Source organism: Equus quagga, chromosome 5 (genome assembly GCF_021613505.1).
Source record: "Equus quagga isolate Etosha38 chromosome 5, UCLA_HA_Equagga_1.0, whole genome shotgun sequence".
NCBI classification, from domain to species: Eukaryota; Metazoa; Chordata; class Mammalia; order Perissodactyla; family Equidae; genus Equus; species Equus quagga.
Window position 1 is genome coordinate 44418110 of NC_060271.1, and position 22219 is coordinate 44440328.

At 56.6% G+C, this 22219-nt stretch overlaps 3 protein-coding genes across 4 annotated transcripts in view; 2 read left to right on the top strand and 1 right to left on the bottom strand.

Annotated features, from left to right (window-relative positions):
- The window catches only part of GPR153 (G protein-coupled receptor 153), an 11841-nt gene extending 9419 nt beyond the window's left edge, over positions 1 to 2422 (top strand). The window contains 1 exon segment of the mRNA XM_046663330.1: positions 7 to 2422. Coding sequence (XP_046519286.1) covers positions 7 to 361 — 355 coding nt within the window. The 3' untranslated portion in view covers positions 362 to 2422.
- A 1740-nt stretch (positions 2423 to 4162) lies between these two features.
- Positions 4163 to 5365, bottom strand: HES3 (hes family bHLH transcription factor 3). The gene is made up of 4 exons (XM_046661786.1): positions 5303 to 5365; positions 5116 to 5211; positions 4919 to 5000; positions 4163 to 4536 (listed from the first exon to the last, which is right to left on the bottom strand). The coding sequence occupies exons 1-4, from the start codon at positions 5363 to 5365 to the stop codon at positions 4163 to 4165; spliced, it is 615 nt and encodes a 204-aa protein (XP_046517742.1).
- Positions 5366 to 12801: 7436 nt separating this feature from the next.
- On the top strand, positions 12802 to 21862 carry ICMT (isoprenylcysteine carboxyl methyltransferase). Of its 2 annotated transcripts, XR_006888783.1 has the most exons (6): positions 12802 to 13428; positions 14194 to 14282; positions 15155 to 15324; positions 16102 to 16319; positions 18456 to 18836; positions 21134 to 21862. XR_006888783.1 is itself a non-coding variant. In XM_046662868.1 (5 exons), exons 1-5 carry the CDS (start codon positions 12997 to 12999, stop codon positions 18636 to 18638), a joined length of 1092 nt encoding a protein of 363 aa, XP_046518824.1. In that variant the 5' UTR covers positions 12802 to 12996; the 3' UTR covers positions 18639 to 21862. The 2 variants fall into 2 exon arrangements, 1 of the variants encoding a protein (XP_046518824.1); XM_046662868.1 differs by having other exon boundaries at positions 18456 to 21862.
- The last annotated feature ends 357 nt before the right edge of the window (positions 21863 to 22219 follow it).

Consider the following 22219-nt stretch of genomic DNA (forward strand, 5'->3'; position numbering starts at 1 on the left):
GCCCAGCGAGTCCGAGTGCAGCGTGACGTAGCCCGACGCGCTGACGGCCTTCGAGCGCGAGCCGCAGGCCCTGCGCCGCCCGCCCGCCGCGCCCGGGCACTTCCCCGCGCCCGCCGGCGCCCAGCCCGACGAGGACGCGGCGCCCCCTGGCGGCGGCGGCGGCGGGCCGCAGAGCCCAGAGCCGCGTCCGACTGCGCACGCACACGCGGGGCCCTTGCGGTCCGACTTGAGCGCGTCGTGGGGCGAGCCCGGGGGCCTGCGCGCGGCTGGCGGCGGGAGCAGCAGCAGCTTCCTGAGCTCGCCCTCCGAGTCTTCGGGCTACGTCACGCTGCACTCGGACTCGCTGGGCTCGGCGTCCTAGGGCCCGCCGGCACTCCCCGACCCTCGCCAGGCAGGCCGGCCGCCCACGGGGGCCAAAACACCAAAGATGCCACCCTGTCCAGGCTCGGGGTTGGGGGCCACGCTGAGCCTGCCAACAGCACCCGGACGTGTGCCAGCCCTCCCAGGGTGATGGGGCAGTGGCTCTCTGCCGGCCCTAGGAAGTGGGCATTGTCTGGAGGGGCGATGACTGCCCTGGACTGCACTGGGCACAGACCAGCCACTGGGCACGGCATCTCCCAGCAAAGTGAGGCTGGGCTTGCGTAAAGGCGGGCTCTGCACGCCCAGCTGCATCTTCCCTAGCGCCAGGACAGCTGGGCTGGGGGAGGGAGCCCAGGGACAGGGCCACTACCAGACGGAACAAAGGCTGGCCTTGCAGGAGCAAGAGCCACCGGACTGCACCCGGCTTTCCGCTCTGCACTGTAACTCTGTCATCTCAGGGGGTGGGGTGCAGAGGGTTTCTAAGCACAGGGGTCTTCAGAGCCTAAACAAGCCCTCCCAGCAGGTCTGCCTGCTGACCTATTCTGTTTCGGTTTCTCCATCTGTGATGAGCAGGTGACGGTGTTAACTCTCAGGACTGTTTGGAGAAGTCTTCTGGTCCGTGTGTCCCGGCCACTGAGTGGAGAGGGCATGAGAGATAGACTAGTGCCCTCCGTGGGTCCTTGGTGGGGGTCAGCCTTCAGTGTGTTGCCTGGTGTGGCACCAGGCCTGAGGCCTCCCACTCCCAGTGCCCCCGGCCCCCTTGGGAACCCACTCCCCACTCAGCTAAAGCACAACACTTCTGCACCGTCACCATCGGCACCACCCCACCTTGACCACCATTGGGATCCCCATCCTCGTCACTCCACCATCACAGCCTACTCTCACCACTTCGGCCACCTCTGTGACTCCCACCACAAAGGTCGTGGTACATGGTGGGAAGAACTGAAGCAAAGGGGGGGTGGGCTTCCTTATCCTGGCATCTGTCCCCAGCCTTATCCCCCACCCGTGCAGGTCTAGTCAGGAAGGGGTCCTGCCTAGGAGGCCTCCCAGGTTCTGGGTTTAAGGCCTGGTCCCTGGCAAAGGTTCTCCTCCACCCTTGGGGTAGTGCTCTTTGCTCTCCCTCCTGGGAAGACCCCTTGCAGGCCTGGGCTTTTCCATGGGCCCTGTGGAGGGGCCTGCTGGGTCTTCTGTGGAAGAAGACCCTAGATTCAGGCTAAGAAGAGGCCCAGGAATAGCTGTGACCTTGAGCTGGAGGGACAGGGGCTAATGCAGAGGCTGTCTCATCCTGGCCCCTGCCTCCACGCAGTAGCCTCAGAACCTGAAGACCTGGAGCAAGTTCCAAGGCCAGCAGGGAGCCTGCCTGTGCGGTGTTCCCGCCTGCTCTGCAACCTGGAATTGCAGCACTGCCTCTGCCCTTCCCATGGCAGAGCCCACCTCCTCACCCTCCAGGTAGAGTCCCAGCCCCAGAAGAGGCCTCTGGGAGAGGGGAGGAGGGGGACTGCTTGGCTCCGTCTCTGCTTTGGAGGCCCCTCCAGTCACTGGCTGTGGGTAACCTGGGGGGAGGAGCTGACTACAGGTGAGCAAGGCTGGGGACTGCTTTCCAGCCCTAGCCATGGGAGGGGCCACCTCTGGCCAATGCTGCTGTGCCTTCATGGACCAACATGTCATTTAGGGGCAGAGGTCATCAGCTGGCCACTGTCCTCCCCTTGGGCTGGCCCATTTGTCATCCTTGGGTTTTCACTCTGTGTATTTCATATCCAATGGCAATACTTGCACGGGGACATGGTACTCCAAAGTCCCTCCAGTCCTGGTTTTTACAAAAATAAAGAGGAGGGAGGACCCAAGCGGACAGCCCTGGGGCCTGGGGCTCCCTGTCACACTCTGCAGCCTCCAGGCCTATTTGCTGCGGTGATAAGCAGCTTGACCCCGTGGCCATCGTAGGGAGCTCTGTCTTCATACCACCACCCAGCCCAGAGCCAGGGATCCGTTTGTAGTTTTTTGACAACAGTATTTCTCTTCTGTACAGAATCCAATAAAAACTTCCTATGTTTTGCACCCGGCATTCCTGGGCTGGTTTCGTGGAAACACCTTCCAGTTGCCCCAAATGTCTCTCCTTCTGGGTCCTGAATTCCTCCGCTAGAGCCCATTCCTTTGGTTCGGACTAGTCCCTTTACGCAAGTGCTGCGGCGCCACCTAGCGAGTGAGTCGTCGCGGAGCAGCGACAGGATGGAGCGTTGGGGTGGGCGCCAAAGCCCTAATACCAGAAACAGCCCTATGAGTGCAGGTGGCAGCCTCTGCCCCGAGGATGCCTTCAGGGGCCGCTAGCCCCTGTAAGGTTGATTCAGGAGCGAGAAGGGCAGAGCGGTTGGAGCTGGGCCTGGGGGAGCCAGACCTGTTGTGCCGGATGACCAGTCCGCCCGCCGGTGTTGGAATTTCGGGGCCGTGCCCTGGGTCCCCGGTGCAAGATCGCCACCCGGTGGCTGGCAGAGGGATTAGTGCTGGAAGCCGAGGCTGGAGAGGCCGCCTCGGAACTGCCTCGGAACTGCCACAGCCGGGACCACCTCCCACGCCTGCGCTCCAGAAAGCCCGCTGGGCAGGGTAGGGGGGCCGGGCCGCCCTTTGCCTGCAGTGTGACCAAGACGGGTTTAGCACACGCATGGCAGGGGCAGTCCAAAACGAGAAGTGTTTTATAGAAAGTTGACATTTGTAGTAGATATAGTGGGAGAAATTAGAACCTTCGTGGTCTCTATACCCATTTCACAGGTTCGCACTGTTTTTATCTGAATTTCAAGCTGCTCGGAGAAAGTGCCAGGATATCTTCCTGGGCTTGGCGCAGGATCCCTGTCCCCCATCCCCAGGCTGTCCTTCGTGTGCCGGGACCCCCGGGCTGGAGTCTGAGCACAGCACTGACGCGTCATTTTCAGACAAACGGACAGGAGCAGAGCGTTCCAGGGTTGGTGAGGGTCGTGGGCTCCCTGGCAGCCCAACAGGTCCGGAGGCAGGGGTGCTGCAGGGCCGGGGCCTTGACTGCAGACCGGGGAGGTCTTTGTTGAGTGGAGAGCGGGGGCCCTCCCACGAGAGGAGCCCGGGTTTGCTCCAGCGGCCCTCAAGCCGGCCTTATGGCGCGCGTCATCCCTCCCAAGAACCGCGCGGGGCGGGGCGGCGGGGCGGCGGGGCGGTGGGGTGGGCGGGCCCCGATCGCACGCCAGCCCGACAGGCCACGCGGCGTGAGGAGGGGGTGGGGATCCGTGGAAGCCAGAGGGTCCGGGGTAGGGGTGGACTGGGGGCCCCTAGCCCGCGGGGCGGGGCCCCGGGCGCTTTGTGCCGGTGGGAACCGGGCGTCCCCGGCCAACTGAATGGGCCGGGGCGGGGCAGCGATTCTCCTCGCTGCGAGGGGTCCGCTCTGCACCGCTGCCAACGGCGACCTTCTCACCGCAGCGCGGCAGCGAGACGGGAGCAGGGGCGGGGGCGGGCTGCCTGCCGGGGGCCCTGGGAAAGGGGCGCAGCCCAGGATACCCCCTCCCAGTCCCACTAGAGGGTGGGAGAAGGAGAGAGAGGGTCCAGCCTGAGTAGGTGGGGCTGAGGTGGGGGGTGGATCATGCCTAGACGCACAGACCCCCGTCCACGCGTGGCTCCTTGTATTTCCCCGAGTTCGCGAGTACGCGGCACCCTCCCCGCCACTCCCACCCTGGGACCAGGACAAACGACCGGGGTCCCGGCCGTCACCGCGAGCGTGCTCAAAACAGTCTCTGCGTCCCCGGGCCTGACGGGGGCCCTCTTGAGTCCGAGGCCGCACCGGGCCTCACCACGGCCGCCACACGCGCAGCCCAGGCCCGGGGCTCTCGGCCAAGCGACGAGACGCCGGCTGCGGCTCCGGGACGCTGGTGGACGGGCCGGGGAGACCTCCAGGGAAGAGGAGTCGGGATGGCGGGGACCGCGAGCCGCCGGCGGCCGGATCAGGGGCCCAAACGGCGGGAGCGCAGGGGCCGCATCTCGCGGGCGCCTCGAGGCCCGGCCCGGCGCTGTCCATGGTTCTGCCACCCGCACCCTCGTGCACCAGGTGGCAGCGCAGGCCGCCGCCGCCCTCCTCTCCGCGCCGCCGAAGCTGGCTGACGCCAGGCAGACAGCCGCGGAAGCCCGACGGGTACTCGGCTCCGCTGGGGACAGGCCAGAGCTCTGGGAGAGGGAATCGGACGGGAGAAATGTGGAGGGCAGGGGAAAAAAGGAGAGAGGAGGAGGAAAGGAGAGGTGTAGAGAAGAGAGAGAACGGGAGGGGAGAAGTGTGAAGAGGAAGAGAAGGGAGGGGAGAGGAGGAACCCTGAACGTCTCCGCCGGGGTCCAGACCTTCGTCCACCCGGACTACAACTCCACAGCCAGCCAGGCCTTTGCTGCTTCTCCCCTTCCAGTGATTTGGGGCCCGCTCCTCACTCGGCTGCCCCCTGCCCTGAGCTTTCTTTTCCACCCATCCCTTCTTTATCTGGCCTTGTAGTAACCATGGATCTGACCCTACAAGTCCCCCCCTGCTCCTCACCCCACCACTCCAGGACCCCCCCTCTACCTTGCACCGCATTCTGAAGACTTTTCATGTACTTGACGCTCAGCTCCAGTATGTCTGCCTTCTCCAACTTGCGTTTCCGGATCTGCGGATCCGTGGAAAAGGCTCTTAGCTGGGCAGCCCGGTTGGAGAGGATGAGGTTGGGGATCGAGTCACCCCACCACCACCACTACCACTGCCACCACGTCCCCATGTCTCACCTGGTGCGAGTAATGTTTCTCCAGCAAGGACTTGAGCTGCTCCAGCGACACATTGATGCGCGCCCGTCGCTTCTTCTCCATCAGTGGCTTGGAGATCTGTGCAGAGCGGCTGTTAGAGCGGCACTCTCACCCTCTGCCCCCATCAGCCTCGGCAGGGCCCCCACCCCATGCCCCCAGGACCCCAGACCTTGCGGAAGCTGCCGGAAGAGGGACCACCAGAACAGCCCTGGGTCTCGGGCTCGGTGCCCATGTTGTCGTATCTGTGCCCTCGGGAGGTGGTGCTGCCTTTTTATAAAGGGTCCCTCGTTTGCATGTCAATGAGGTGCTCCTGGACTCGAGGAATCCTGAGGGGGAGGGGATGAAGGGAGGATGCACCAGGAAGTTCTGCATCTCCCTCTGCCTGTCCCGCTCCTATAGCCCACGCTTTGGCCTAGCCTCCAGGACCCCTCCTCCCTCCCGAGGGACCCCTTTTGCCCTTTCTCAGTCTTTCTTTTATCCCTCTCATCCCCACCACTTCCCAAGTCTTGGGTCCCCTCCCATGCCCACCACCTCCATGCCCTGTCCTGTCCCAGTCTCCCTCAGTTCTGGGCCTCACCACTAGGCCCACTGCCTAGTCCTCACTGCCCTTTGTCTCCAAGCATTTTTGCAGGGCACTCATTGGGGGTGGTCCATGGGCCCAGCCAGCTGTGAGTCCTGCTAATGACCATACAGAGCAGAGGGTCTCTACTGGCCTGATGAAGACGCGGAGGCAGGGAGCACCCGCCAGCAAGGCCTTTCTGCCGGCTTCACGCTCTGGCCGTGCTGGCAACGCTGCATTAGTCGCCCTAATGTTGGGACAATGCAGCGATTTTCTGCCTATGGCCACTGAAAGCCGGGCGCAGGCCGGGCCCGCGGGGGCCACGCAGCAACATGTGTCCCATTAAAGCGTGCAGCCCGCCCGCGGGGCCACAGCCAGCATCCTCCTCACTGGGGCCTTGGGACTGGGAGCATTCCTGCCCTGGGGTGCAGCCTGAGCTCAGGTGCCCTCTAGCTCTGTTAGGACCCAACAACCCACATTCTTCCAGCTAGGAGGCAAGCCACAGGCAGCCTCAGGGCAGGGTGAGTCACAACGACCTCCCCCACCCCCAGTCCTGGGTTTCCCGGCTGGACACCTCAGGCTCTGAGGACCGTTTCCTTCACAGGGATCGCCTGGGAGTTTATTCCCGACAGCTTTCTGTCGGTCCTAACAAATGGGAGGTGGGGGTGGGGAAGACCACTGATCATCTGGGGAGAGCACCATTCAGAGCTTTTGGAGGTCCGGAGTCCCAACCCCTTTTCGTTATTGAGGGTGTGGCTGGAGACCCAGGGAGCTCAGTGGAGGAGGCACCTGCCCCAGGACCGGCTAAGCCCTAGGGCAGGACTCCAGTGCAGTCCAGGCTTGGGCCCCAGGAGGCTGGCCTGCAGTAGCTGTGACAGATAGGAATGCTGACCTCCAGGGGAGTCCCGGGGTTCAAACCTACACATCTCCCTTTACTGGGCTCTCATGGCCTCAGTTTCAGGGTTTTTAAAATGGTATTCTGAACAACGCGGGCCCGCACGGCTCCTTGCGAGAGTGATGGGGAAGTCGCAGGGACGCAAAAGTTCTGCAGTTGAGCCTTTGGCAGAGGAATGAACAAATTGGCCTTTGCAGGGCCTCAGCTTGAGGGGGAGGGGAAATTGCTGGGTCCTGGGTAGGCTCCCAGTTCCCTCGAGCTGGGGCATCTTTCCCCCAACCCACCCCCGCCCGAGGTATTGACATGCCCTGCCCGGGCAGCGGCGTTCCCAGGCGCCAAGCAGCGTGGAGAATCGCGCCCCGCCCTCCTTTCAGGCCGAGGCTGCGGTCGTAGCGGCTCCGGGGTGCTCTTCCGCCCGCGTTGCAGGGCCTGCGGGCCAGACCTGGGCTGGGCCAGGCCCGGGGCGGGCAGCAGGGCAGAGGCTGGACTGCAGGCGCTGGCACGCGCCGGGCAGCTTTGAAGCGCCGGGACTGGCCGGGCCCGAGAGGCCTCCGTGCGCTCGCTCCGGCTTGGGGCGGTGGCGGCACGGTACAAAGGTGCCGCAGGGCGGGCGGGCGGCGCGGCCGGGCACAAAGGGGGCAGCCGAGTGTTAAGGGCATTGTGCAGGCTGCATAAAGCCGCGCCCGCGCCCGCCCCCTCGGGGCCAAACTCCGGGCGCCCCGCAGCGCGCGGACTTCCAGCTGCTGCACATCTGCACGGAGCCTGGGCGCGCGCCTCGCTCCGGCGGTCTCTCCTCACCCCCGCCTCTGCTCTCGAGCCGCGCGGCAGCGGGGCAATTTGTCCTCTAATTATGATCCCTCCCCCATAAACCGCCGTCCGCGCCTTTCAACTCCGGCGCATTAGCAAACGAATGGGGCTCCGTGCTGCTCTAGCTGCCCTCAGCGGGGGAGCCGGGCCCGCCCCCTCTCCAGACTTAGGGCCGCCATAAAGGGGCCCGCGGGCCGCTCCCGCCGGCACCCTGGCACCCGCAGCCCCTGGGGCCACCACCCTTCTAGAGTCGGTTCCCAGGGATCCCGAGCGTGCTGGGTGGGGCCGCTCACGTGGGCGGCTTAGTGTTTCTTAAGAAGTGGAAAATTGACCGCAAAATGCGCTAATTCGCAATGTTCTGCTTTGGCTACAGGAGGCGAGGCCCGGGATGGGGGGTAGGGGGTGGGCGGGGGGAGGCCCAAGCAGGAGTCTCAGTTGTTAAGCTCCGCCCCCGCCCACTTAACGGGTCTCCGCCACGGCTGCCCCTACCCCCACCGGTTACCATTCGCTGCGCCCCGCACCTCCCCTCCCCCGGCACGTCCTCTGGCTGGTGTCTCCCCGCTTAGGCTGATCCCTCGCACTTTCTGGGCTTCCCCCGCTCCTAGCGCGGCTCCCACGCCACTAACAGCCACAGACGGCTCTCTCCTCGCCTTAAGCCGGCTGAGGGTCGCGCGGGGCTTAAGGCTGAAAGGAATCCCTGGGCAAGTTTCATCCTCCGTTTTCCTGTGCTTGGAGACAGCTTCCAACTTCTCATCTCCACTTCACCCTCAATTTGGGCTCCTTCTTTTGGGCAGCCCCTTCCTATACTAAGTTAAAGTCGGGTCTTTGCATCCGGCAAAGGGCAATTGGAAAAGATACTAAAAAAGCCTCCACCGATATCCTTCCTTCTCGGTGACCCAGGCTGGGGACCCCCAGGTCCACCTCCTCCCCCTCTCTGTTTTCCAGTCCTGCGTCTGGGCTTCCTCAGCACACTCTCAGGCAGGCCAGGCTCCGAAGGGGCGTTGGGGAGGCAGGGGAGGCCTTTTCACCATCTGGGCCCGGGTCTTCTCTGAGAGCAAGCAGGACATGGTGCTCTGGAGCTGCTGGGAAGGGCATGGACCAACTTAGAAGCTGGCCTTATGCAAGCTGGGATATAGGCCACCGACTGACTCCCTTTCCATCTTTAGCATCTGCAGTCCCCAGGGGGCCTGGAAAGGAGCACAGGCCCAGGCAGAGCACTGGGGAGACACAGGCCGCCCTCTGCTCATTCAAGGAAATATTCCTTCTGTAAGTCCAGAGGGCTCTGGGGGCTTCCAGGGGTGCTCAGGGCCCTCTGCTTCCTTGCGCTGGGGAAATTAAGGGGAAAACTGCCCTGTGCCATTGCCCCTCCTTCCCGCATTTCGTTTTCGTGACTTTGGGGAAAGAAAGAACATTACAGAACAAGTTGGGTCTAGAAACTCAGCGAAGAGGGGGTTTGCAGGCCCAGGACAAGAGCCCTACGAGACGTCCCACCAGCCATCCCAGGTGACAGCCCTGTGCAGGGTCTCAGTCCTGGGTGGACCCTCCCTCGTGCAGCCCCCAGGCATTTTAAGCAATGCTCAGGAAGGCTGCTGCTGGTGTGGTGACTGAAGGGAGAAATGCACCATCTCCCTCCGCAGATGCACTTCAAAGTGGAATGAAGTGATGGCTCCATGTAATTAACTATTGGGACACAGCAAAAGCACTGAAATGACTCAGCCAATTGTCTCCAGATGGGGTTGGAGAGGCCGCGATTGTTTAACTCTCTTTAGCTGTGTTGGGACTCCGACTATCCCAGCAGCCAAGGGCCCCTCCAGGAGACAAAGGCTGGGACTCTGGTGAGTGCATCAACACTGAACCGAGCTGGCCTGGCCTGGGGAGAGTGAATTCAGGGAGACCCCCATTGTCCCAGCCTTTTGTGTTTCTCCTCAGCTGGCTCTAATCTTTAAATATTTACCCGGCCCCTTTGTGCACATGTAACTTATGCACTTCGGCTGATGTGCTCATAAATTACATGTCATTTACCCATTTCCAGACTAGGGAGAGGGGGCTTTCATGCCTGGAGCCCAAGATAGCCAGGGGAAGGGAAGGACAACTTTTGGAGGACCAGGGTTTCCTCCCAGAGAGAGCTGCAGCCACACTGGACAGGCCCCTCCCGGCCTCCATGTGGGCACTGGACAGGGCAGAGGCCTGTGAGTGACAAGGAGCCCCAGAAGGCCACTCTAACAATGAGTGACTGGGGACCCACCAGCAGGGAGGAGGGAGAGGCTGGTTTCCCAGACTTTGTCCTAGTTGCTGTCAGGCTGGACAGGAGCAAACTTTTCATCCTGGGAAGTTGGTGTGGGTTGAGGTGCTTGGTTATCCACTGTGGAGAGGCAAGAACGCCCCATCCTTGCACCTGCCTCCTGCTTGCTCTGGGCCATCCTCCCTTTCTACATTCTCTCTTGCTCAATAAAGCGGCCCCATTTAAGAAAAATTAAGAAAGCATAATTTCATCTCAGCCTGCAGTTTAACTTGGAAAAGTCAAGGTGGTCCTTAGGGCTCTTCAAACAGAAAGGATACCCACTTGGGCCCAGGATGGAGAGCCACGTCAGCTGGTGGGCGGAGGGCAGGATTGGGGGCGCTGCAGAGGGACCTTCCTGCATGAGAAAGGGCTCTCTTTGTGCTTGCCTGCAGCTCCTAGAACAAAACACATTCAAATGCTTATTTACAAAAAAAGGCAGGGGGGCATCCCAGGGCTGAGTAGCTTTCCTTTCTTATATTTTTGTAGGTTCGTGGTTCCCCTAGCCTGGGGGATGACAAACTGGGGTAACACTGGAGAGCTGGGTACAGAGTGGATTTGTCTGATTAGATTGCTTTCCTCTCTGGGGGGAAAGCAGGTCTGTGTGTTTCTGTCTGTATCTCTGTGTGAATTACTGTTTCTCTGTGTGTCTGTGTGTAACTTTGTTTCTCTGGGTCTATGCCAGCATGTTCATATATTTGCTTACTTGCTTTTCTCTTCCATCACTGCTCTGTGAGCCCTGGTCCCTGACAGATTCAGGAACTCCACTGGCTTCTAAAAATTTTCTTCGCCTGAGGTCCAGCATCATGTGGGAGGGGACTGTCTCCCCTTTCTTTCTCCCTTTTCCAAGATGGGGCTAATGGAGAGATGTAGGGTCTAAGAGGAAGTGATGGACAGAGGAGAGAGGGTTGCTCAGGCTGGATTACATGTTACTCTGTGCCCCCAGAACGAGGACAGTCCCTGGGGGCAAATCAGGGTCAGAAGTCAGGGTGGAGAGCAGACGCCACTGGCCAGAGACAGAGCTTCCTGGAGCAGCTCTCTGCCCCGGGACCAGGCCCACTCCTAGGAGTGAAAATGCAATGAGTGCCCTCTAGCGGCCTCGAGGTGTCCCGGCACTGAGGGAGACGTCCTGAGTCTGGGGAAAACCGTGAGAAACTGGGGGCAGTGGCAGGAGAGCCTGCTCTCAGCCTTCAGCAACGCTCAGGCCTCCTTCCCACGTGGCATTGCAGCTGGGCCACTTTGGATTTTAAAACATTAAATCTCCTTTCAGTTCCCATTAATTGAATTTAGCAAATGTTTCTGAGCACCATTTAAACAGGGTACTGGGCTTTATAGAATGTTATCAATAACCTGACGGTGAAATCAGGATCCTCAGTTTACAGAAACCGACGCTCATAGAGGTAATTTGCCCAAGGTCACAAAGCTGGGCTGCGGCAGTGCTGGGACCCAGATTCCAGCCCAGCCTCTCCATCCTTCTCTAAGCCTAGCTGCCCAGACGCCAGGCCTTCTGCCAGGTCCTTCGGGGACAGAGGAGAGGGGGGCAGCCAGGGGCTCAGATACAGGGCCCAGCTGACTGCAGCCCTGCCTGCCTGGCCTCAGTGCTCTCTGACCCACTACTCTGGGCTCCAGGCTCCCCGGGGGCCCGTCCCCTATCCCGCCTCAGGCTTGCTTCCTCGTGCCTCTGTGTCTGTAAACTCCGTGCCTGCCCTTCTCCCTCCCTCCCTCTCCCCCCTCAGATGCCCTTGCACTCATTTCCAGTGGCGGCAGGCTGCCAGTCCCTGAGGGCCCGAGACCTAGCTCCTGCCTCTTTTCCAGGCAGACTCCTAACCCTCCGGCCGTCCCACCCTCAGGCCTCTCCTTGGGGTCCCTCTCTCTCTTCTCCACCCTTACTTGGCTCCTGGCTCACTCCTACCCCACTGTGGTTTATGCTAGTCACTTGCTTACTTGCCTTTCTCCTCCACCATCGCTCTGTGAACTCCTGGTGGGGGGGGGGAGAGTAACTCTTTCAAAAAGTTAAGAACAATTTCTGATGTGGCTTGTGGGCAATGTGGAAAATACAAAAACATACAAAGAAGACAACAACCCCCATCACCTAGAAATAACCATTGTTAACATATCGGTAAATTAAAAAATTATGAATACTATCTACCACTTACTGAGCAATTGCCTGTGCTAAGGGCTTGGCACACATTATTAAATCCAACCAATCACCATACAGAGTTAAGTATTATTATTTATTTTCCTTTCATAGATGAAAAAACTAAGCTTCAAAAGATAAACTTGGGGCCAGCCTGGTGGCACAGCGGTTAAGTGCGCACGTTCCGCTTCGGCGGTCCGGGGTTCGCTGGTTCGGATCCCGGGTGCAGACGTGGCACCGCTTGGCAAGCCATGCTGTGGTAGGTGTCCCACATATAAAGTAGAGGAAGATGGGCACGGATGTTAGCTCAGGGCCAGTCTTCCTCAGCAAAAAGAGGAGGATTGGCAGCAGTTAGCTCAGGGCTAATCTTCCTCAAAAAAACAAAAATTAACTTACTTCCCTAAAGTCACCCAGATAGAGAACAGAATTATACTCAAGCTCTCGTTAAGTCCAAATTTTATGCTCTCAACCACTGTGTTCTCATGTATTCACGTGGCCTTCCCTTCAGTCCTGCTTCTCTGCAGAGACGTGCATATTAGAGTTAATAAAACTAAACTCAAACCAAAAAACAGAAGACAAGTCGCCCAGAGTTCTCCCCCCTGAAGATAACCGCGGTTACATAATCTGGGCTTCTATTTCAATCATTTTCCCAGGCTCACACATACGCTTTTGTTCTTCCCAAGTGAAGTCAGGATCACACTAAAGTTTTGTATTCTGCCTTTTAAAAGACCTAAGATGTCCTAAGTTTTTCCACCACCGGCCAACATTCTCCCTGAACACGAACTGAAGTGGGCGGTCATCCTGCTGCGTGGACGACCAGTGCTGGGTTTTCGGGCTGCCCCCCGGGCAGTGTCCCCACGCCGGCGCAACGTGGGACCCAGCGGGCGCTCAGGGACCGGCCGAGGGCGGGCGAGAGGCGCGGCTCGGACCCTGCGCGCGGCCCCCGCGCGGTGGGCTGGGTGGGCCGGTCCCGCGCGCGCGCCTGCGCGCCGAAGCGTGTCAGTTTCGGGGAGGACCGCGCGGGGCCGGCCGAGGCGGGGTTGGCTTCAGATTTCACATGGTTTCTTCGGACAGGGACATTCTGGAGTTTGGGACCGACTTCTGGCAGACGCCGGCGGCGACTTCTCGGCCCAGGACCCAGTTACCCCGCCGCCCCGCCCGGCCGGTCGCCACTCGGCCTGGGTCAGATGGTCCCGGGGGAGCCGCCGGGGCGGGGCTTGGCCGCGGGGCGGGGCGTTCCCGCCAAATTCGGGCGCCAGCCCAGCGGCGCGGCGGTATCGCGAGAGCTCGCGGGCGGCGCGCAGCTCCGGGCAGCTGCCCTTCCCGGCCGGCGTCGGCGGCGCAGTGCGCAGGCGCGGCGGGCGGGTTTCCCAGGGCTACAGCCAGCGCCGGCGCCGCCGTGTGCTCGTCCGCCGCCCTGCGCCATGGCGGGCTGCGCGGCGCGGGCTCCGCCGGGCTCTGAGGCGCGCCTCAGCCTCGCCACCTTCCTGCTGGGCGCCTCGGTGCTCGCGCTGCCGCTGCTCACGCGCGCCGGCCTGCAGGGCCGCACCGCGCTGGCGCTCTACGTGGCCGGGCTCAATGCGCTGCTGCTGCTGCTCTACCGGCCGCCGCGCTACCAGGTGCAGACCGCGCGGGGCCGGCGGCGCGGGGGCGGGGCGATGCGCGTGGCTCCTTCCCCCCGGGGTGGGGCCCGCAAGAGGGGCTGCCTCCTCCAGGCGTGTTGTTTAGCGGCAAGTTCAGGCGGCAGGAGGGACCCTGCCTCGCCAGGCTCGGGGGACGTGGGGCGCGGGCCTGCTCCACCCGGCGGAGTGGGTGGGAAATTGCAGTTGGTGCGGTTCGGCAGCTGCGACAGATGCGCCGGCGTGGGGAATGAGCGAGCCCACGGGTCCCTTTATGTAATTTAAGGTGTAGAGACCTACCTGCTGCCAAGTTTGAGGTCAGGGGCCCCGCAGTTTCGTGGAAGGGGCTGGGCGCAGAGGCGCGGGTGCCCCGACCAGATTCGCTGCATGGACTTGGGAGAATCTGGCCAGTTAACTAGGTTCATACAGTTTTCCCACAGTCCTGAGTAATGATAGCAATAATAATGATAGTAATGGCAGCTAGAACTTACGCAGCACTTACCCTCACGTACTTTACGTGGGTAATCCTAAAAGGTAGATACTACTATCATGCCCATTGTGTAGGTGGGGAAATCCGAGGGCCAGAGGGGTGTAGTTTCTTCCGCAAGGCCACACAGCCAGAGAGGGGTGGGCTTGGGATTTGAACGCAGGCAGCCCTGCTTCACCCTCTTAACCTCTGAGCAGATCGGCTCTACATGATCGCCACCGTCTGCTCCTGCAGCCCGGAACAGCCGGGTGACTGAGCTTCTTTTGGGCCCGTTTCAGATAGCCATCCGCGCTTGTTTCCTTGGCTTTGTGTTCGGCTGCGGCATGCTGCTAAGTTTCAGCCAGTCTTCTTGGAATCACTTTGGCTGGTAAGAAGTACTTCGCGAATAATGGTTTTGAGTTGCCAGTGGTGGGGATCAGACGGTCAGTAGTGCTATTTCCTCCTCCCTGACTGGCTGAAGGCTGTTTAGGGTTCCGTGGAAATGAGGTCTCTAGTTTCCACCGAGATGCCGGCATCTCAGACCTGGTGCCCATTGGTTGGTTCTGTTGCAGGCAGAAACAGGTCTCCCTGCCTGGTGCCCTGCTCACAGGTGCCCTCCTCAGTAACATGAGGAGCCCTTCCCGGAAGAGAGTCCAGGTCCTCCGCGACGGCATGGGCAAGGCTCTGGCTCGTCTTCACACGCCTTTTCCGTCTCTGATTTCTATTAGGTGACATCTAGTGCACCCTCCACAGCCAGTGTAGGATTTTTCCCTACACTATGATTTCAGTCCCTTGAGGCTTCTAGTCCCTCACCTGGACATGAACCAGTGGCTTCAAGGTAAAAAGCTTTACCTCCTATTATCAACACTCTGAGCCGTCGCATCCTTCTTTGCTGGAATTATTTCAATTTTGTTGAATTTTTGTATTCAACATACATCACTGCTTTATTTTGATATTTCTCTCCTTCCTGTTTTACTGTGCGTAGGGTCATTTTTTTAAAGGCTGAGGGGTCCATAATGGCTTCCTAACCTGTGTTTGTTTGCCTGTAACATTAAAAAATGTAGTCCCTTTGAAACCCCACTTTCTGCAAACCTAAGGGAGTCATGCCACATAGTGTGCCTGGTGTCCGCTTTCAGACAGGTGACGACCGGACCACGTCATAGAATTCAGGGACAGTTCACCAGACCCAAATCCATACTGTGACTTGTGGCTAACCTGATTCTTTTGCCCTGACTTAGCTGTCTTTTTGTTTTTAAATAGGTACATGTGTTCCCTGTCATTGTTCCACTATTCTGAATACTTAGTCACAGCGGTCAACAATCCCAAAAGTCTGTCCTTGGATTCCTTTCTCCTGAATCACAGTCTGGAGTATACAGTAGCTGCTCTTTCTTCTTGGATCGAGTTCACACTTGAAAACATCTTTTGGCCAGGTCAGTGTGCTGCCCTACTTTCCCATCTGGAGGGGAGGAGGGTGTCTTCCTCTCGGGCCTGGGGACAGTGACCTGGGTTCGCCTCTCAGGTGTAATCTCCCTGGGACCTCCGTCTCCACTAAGCTCTTTATAAAGGACGAGCTCCGCTTGTGGATTCTGCTTCTGGATTTTGAATCGAGGACGGGTTGACCTTTTGCTTTAAACCTTGCATAACGTAGTGCGCCGTCTAATATGAAGCTCCAGCCTTCGATGGTCCTCATTTTATAGGCAGAGGAGATTTTGGCTCTGTTCATTTTCTGTGAGTTGAGAAATTTCATGGGAAGTGTTTATTAGCAGAAACCTCTGCATCTGGCACCTACTCTCAGGTCGAACTTTGCACAGCGCATGAAATAAAATATATGTGGTTCCCAGGACTCTCTGACAGGCCAAGGCAGGAAACGCTGGATGCTTCTCTGCTTCACTTAGCTGTGCTTGTGTCCAAGTGAAGGATGGGAGTGTGTGGCCGGGGGACGTGGACTGAGAGCCCATCAGCCCTGCCATGGCGCTCTGATTGGCTTGTTGGCGCTTTGAAATAAACAGATGAACAGCATAACTTAGGACAATGTGTTTTGCTTATAATTAAATTTTAACGTGATGATGAATGCTAAGTGCACACTAGCATGTTTCCTAGTGTTCCTGTCTTTGGAAAAATGAGTTAATTTTAAGTATTCAAAGGGGGGAGCTCAGCAGTCCAGTGTCTTCACTTCCCGTTTGTCACCGACGATGTCTCTCCTGCAGAACTAAAGCAGATCACGTGGCTCAGTGCCACGGGGCTGCTGATGGTGGTCTTTGGAGAATGTCTGAGGAAAGCGGCGATGTTTACAGCGGGGTCCAATTTCAACCACGTGGTGCAGAATGAAAAGTCAGAAACCCATACTCTAGTGACAAGCGGAGTGTATGCTTGGTTCCGGCACCCTTCTTACGTTGGATGGTTTTACTGGAGTATCGGAACCCAGGTACAGTATCAGACATGACACAGGTCTCCTTTACATTTTTTTTTTCTTTTACAATTTTGTAATTGACATATAATTCATATACCATAAATCATTTCAAAGTGTACAAGTCAGTGGGTTTTAGTGTTTTCACAAGGCTGTTGGTCCTCTTTAAATAGGTACATGTGTTCTGTCATGTTTCAAGTGATAGCTAAATAAAGGTCACAAGAACTGATTTAGTCCTTAACCTCTTTTACCGTATACCTAAGATCTGGACATCCTCAATTTGTAGGCTCTTGGTGATTCCAGGTGCTGTTACCCCATCTCCCATACCCTTCTCTGCCTCTGTAACTTAGATCTGGAGCACCCCCGTGAGGTGAGGACAGAGATGGGGCTTTGGGGGAGAGCCCTCTGGCATGCAAGTGGCAGCTTAGCTGATTTTCATTAGGAGCTGCTATTGGTGAGGCCATGGTCACATACTAGGTTTAATCTGAGCTGTGTAGGTTTATTCTGTCTCCGGCTGCAGACCGAGCCTTGTTTCTTGACCATTGTCCCCTGAATCTCTTCTCTTGGTCCTAGAAGGACTTTGCCAGAGAATGTGATCAGAGCTTAGAAAACTCGTCACCTCTTTGGGAAATCCAGTCTGGGCCCCTAAGTGTCCCATCGGCAGTGCATGGTCCACGGGAATTCTCTGGTGACCCCCAGTGGTGGAGTAGGGCCAGGTTACCCCCCAGCATTTCTTTTAAAACTTGCATTTCTGAAACTTAAGATTCCCGTATTAACAATCATATTCCCTGGGAACACATCCATTATAGTTGAATCATGTAATTTGCCATAAATGCTAACTATGTACCTAAGTGCTCTGGGAGTTTTTCACACCTCTTTGATTGTAGATGTTTTTACACTGACTCAGCTTACACATATGTGTGAAAATGGAACAGGCCTTTCCTGGAACAGTACTTATTGTGTATAGAACACTCCGTTTTCTTATTATTAATTGTAGTGCTGTTTATGATGCCCTGAATTGAATTCATGGCTCAGTAATGGGTCGTGGCCTCAATTGGGAAGCCTGGCCGCCGGGCGTGCCAAGAAGCTGCCCATGTCTGCCGGCTGAGGGCACAGGCTCTGGGGTTGCTGACCCAGCCAGCCAGTCCAGGCTCTTACCTTGGCTCTTGGCTTCCCTTTCTTCCCACATTAAGTGGGGACAGCAGCACCACCTCAGAAGTTGGCTGCGGGGGTCAAATGGCTTATTGTTTTAAAGGGCTTAGCATGTGCTGGGGACACGGTAGGCACTCCATAAACAGTGGTGAGAATCAGGAGTCGAGGGCGTGTGACTGGTTCTCTTGGTGGGAGTCACCCACTTGGGGAGGACCTGTGTCTGGAGGGTCACTCCAAGTGGGCAGGGTGGGTTAGCAGCAGCTTCCCCCAGAGCTGGGCGATGCTCTTGGCCTGGAAGGACTGTTTGGGATGGATCAGTGGGCAAGACGTTCCTAAAAGTGGAAATACCACAAGTAAGGAGGTGAGAGGCAATCAAAGTAAATGTAGCTGAGGGCAGGGGCTGGAAGAGGTGGGCTGAGGCACTCCTTCTCCAGGTTTAGGTGTTGGAGCGACCTGAGCAGGGGAGTGGTTTGATGAAAGAAGTGACTTCGGAAGTTCGGTTAAGTGGCAGTGTATCAGGTACAGGGCTAGGCTTTGGGGGCCAAGGGCAGGGGACCAGGTAGCTGTGAGCAGGAAGGGGTGCATTAGGATGCGGTGGGGCAGGAAGAGGCCAGGCTCAGCCGTGCGGGAAGGCAGTGTGCACGGAAGGGTCATTCACACATGGGGGCCAGAGGAGGAGGAGTCGTCACCCCAGCCTGAGGGTTGAAATCCAAGAGGTTGATCTTTCCTTTTAATTTTTAGGTGTCTCTCAGGTAAGAGGAACAGCAGCAGAGGGTATGAAGGAAAGCTACAGGGATGAGTATTTAGTTCTAACGTGACAGTGGTCATGTGATCTCATTTAACGCCATCCTGGTCCTGACTCTCAAAGACCCTGATAGTATTTCGGCAGTCTCTTGGCCCTTGGCAGGAAGTCCTCTGTGAGTGTTCGAGAGAAGCAGATGCTGCTGCAGCTCGGGTGTCGCGTCACTCTGACACTGATCAACTTCCTCTTCCCTCTATCAGGTGATGCTGTGCAACCCCATCTGTGGCGTTGGCTATGCCCTGACAGTGTGGCGATTCTTCCGTGATCGAACAGAAGAAGAGGAGATCTCACTGATTCACTTTTTCGGGGAGGAGTACCTGGAGTATAAGAAGCGGGTGCCCACAGGCCTGCCTTTTATAAAGGGAGTCAAGGTGGAGCTATGACACAGCAGGGGCCGGGGGCCTCCCAGTCCGTGCAGCCCAGGATGGAACTGCCTCCTGTTGGCCACTCTGCAGAATGGATTTTCTTAATCGTTTTATACATCACCAGTTACTCTTCTGGAATATCACTCAAGACCAAACGGTCAGAAGGCCTTAGGACCAAAGGACCCCCGGAGCGATCTGTTCTTGGGCTGAGTTAAGGTAGGATATAAAGATGGACAAGAGCAAATAATAGCAATATCCAACAGTGCCCCTCCAGAAGTGCCCTGGTGAGAACCCAGGCCATGCTCCATCCCCCACGGGGCCACAGTGTATGTGGGTTGTGACCAGGACCCCTCGGGAGAGGTGGACTCACTCGTCTCGCTCATCGAGGAAGGCTTCTCCAGCAGGCAGGGGGATGTGGGCGCCAGTGCTTATTAGCGTTAGGAACACATTCAAAATCTTTAAGTGGAAAACACAGACAGCACAGCTTTAACCTCCTTATTTCTGTCTTTACGTGCATGAGCGTCTATACCGTTTTAAAGATACTTCGTTATAAAGCACTTTGGCTCTTCCTATATTTAATCATATTTACATATCTATTTTTTATAAATAGCAGTATAAATTCAAAGGGGACTCACTGGTGTTAATAGCCCCAGCTTTTATTTGGCAGAAAGGAAGCATGGACACCTCTAGGCACTTTGGCCAAGTGGCTTTGTGTCACCAGAGCACCCCAGGCCTGGGAGACCGTGGGCCCCTGTGGGTTTCCGGGGTCTCCCGAGAGGAGGCAGTTATCAGTGACAGGCATGTCAAAGATGTGTCATTTTTCCTTTATCCAAGAAATGCTTATTGAACGCCTGCTCTGTGCAAGGCATTGTTAAACTTTGAGAAATACTGCTCCCCATTTACTTGGGATTTTATTGTATTTTCCCATAGCTTGTATTTTTGTGTTTGATTTAAATCTTTTAAGTATGGATTTCTACGTTCTGTTCTCAGAATTCCATCGTCCCTAATGCCATTTCAAACTGTCTTTTCCAAAAGCGTTTGAGAGCATATACAACTACAAAATTCAAGCAAGTCGACTCATAAAAGTCTTAAATAGAGCAAATAATCTCAACAGTATTGTTTTTCGAGTTTGGGGGAAGTGATGGGCTTTATGAGTCAAACATAGAAGTTTTAAGACGCTTGGTTCATTGTGGACTAGATAGGAACTGTTCTCAGTGTGAAACCCGTCCCATGCACTTCTGCAGTGGCGCCAGCTAAGTCGGCGGCAGCCCCCAGCGGGAGCGCTGGTCCGCTGCCACGCACGCCACGCGGCTTTCGAGGAGCCACTTAACCTTTCTGTGCCTAGACCTCCCCATTTGTAGAATGGGGTCGATACCACCTACCTCACAGGGGTGCTGTGAAGACTTAGAATAACAATGTCAAACGTTTTTAATACTTAGAGAGATGACATAAATGAAGCCTGTACTGTAATGACCTACACAACGGACATTTGGTTAACTGTACCAGATACTGGAAATGTGTGTTCAGAAGAGCATTTTACCAACTCAAAACATTTACTCATTTCTAGATTTTATGGCCTAATTAGTTTTTTTGTTATTATGTATACCAAAGAGGTTTACGGGTTCTTGGATTGCTGATATGACACTTGCTGGTGTGAGAACTAGACAGACTCGACTGTCAGCCCCCGTCAGGGTCTGGCGGTCAGATTCTGGCCAGGGCGGCTGCTCGAGCCCTTGGCAGCAGGTTCCTCTGGCATGGACACGCCCCGTGGGACGGCAGCATGCACTTACTCTGTCTGGGAACTTGAGTTGAATCAGTTCTAAACTTGTTCTCCAGACCACGCTGAGTGAAGTGAACTCCACTCTGTAGGATTGCAAATGGAGGAGGGCGTGGCTGGGGTTTTGGCAGCCATCCCCAGCTCTCTGAAGGAAAGTTCCTTCTTGCTGCATCTAGCAGGATGGGACCCAACTTTCCTTCCTACTAGTGGCCATGAAGCTGTCTTTTTAATAGATGGAGAGGAGCTCATGACGGCGCTGGCTTTGTGGACCGGCAGGCTGGAGGTGTTGGCTTTGATGATCTGTACTCCCTCCCCCTGCCGGGTCCAGAAAGCCCGCCTTCCTGCCGGCCGAGCTCAGAAGGTGGGCCTCAGTGTTTGCAGTGAGATGCTGCCTGACGTTATATTCTGCTCTGCTGTGAAGGCAGGTCTGTGGGTGGAGGCAGGGAGAGAGCATTCGTATCCTCATTCGCAACCCCAGGGCAGAAGTCAGCAATGACTTAGAGATTTAGATGAACTCCTTAGGGGCAGGATTGGGAACGTGATTGACTTTCATCCAGCACTGAGATCCTCAGATTATTTTTAGCTTTATAAATTTAGCAGTGACAGTGTACACGGCAGAGAATCAGGTTAATGAGGTACAGGCTTTTTGGGTATTCCCAAAAGCTTTTGGGTAAAGGCCACATCACCAGTTCCCTCAAATTAAGAAACCATCAAGAGATTTCTTCTTCCATTGCAGGTTTTAAAGTGGAGATTCTTAAGTGGAAACCAGGCACTGCACAGAACAAAGCCACTTTGAAGCAGCATAAAATTCAGCATTTTATGAGAATTTGTAGGTTGCAGCTGAGAATGGCAGTTTACAAAAAAAGAGGTAGTGAGTGGGGTGAGCCTGGCAGAAAGCAAAAGGCAGCATACCCCACCGTCCCTCCATTGGTATCAACTGCTTCTTGAGCCTAAAATGTAAACTTCATTAATCCTTCCCATTTATTTAACACTCTGGGTGATCGACATGCTTGGGGAACTGTCCCCACATGTGTGTTCATAGGTTCGGCTCAGGGGTCTCGGCCCCAGCTCGTTTGGTAGCAGTCCCTCTGGAACAGGTACAGTAAACCACTGACCCTCTCTGCACTTTCTTACTGCCTCAGATAGCGCTGTCTCCCACCGTCTTTTGCTTCTGTAGTGGCCTGGCGAGGTTAGGCAGCCTGACCTCTCCAGCGTGGTGGGAGAGGCTTGCTCTCTGCCCTGCGTGCAAGCTTGACGCCTTGTCCTTGTCCCCTGGGCGTGGTCCCCAGCACTTACTCCCTAGGAAGCCCTCCCATAGCTAGGAGAGTAACTTAATGGAGTAATTCTACTCTTCTTTTTACATGCAGAAATGTTGATTTAAATATTTTAAATTGGATTTTCTTTCACAGGTACTGATTATCCTTAAATAATTCTTAAATAAAACTGTACTTGATTTCACTATCAACGATGGTGTGATTGTGTGGGATGCAGAAACTCTTAAGATCACGTCACTTGCGGCTAAGAAATGTCCAGAACCTACAGCATAAAACCAGATGTATTTTGCCTACTTGATTCAGTTCTGAGTTCCCACCTCTAACCAGATTGTAATGATAAGTTCCTCCTGCCCTTCAGGCTCCCGTGGGAGTGTGTGATGCCTGGAGTGGGCACGTGAGGGCTCTGAAACGGCAGGCGCAGAGGCCTGGGCTGTTGGGGCGACTGATGTGTGAATGTACTGATGTGCGGGCCTCCCTGGTGCGTAGGAGCCGTTCGCTGTTTGAGCCACTGAGTCAGGCTGATTTTTGCTGAAAATGTGACTATCTGG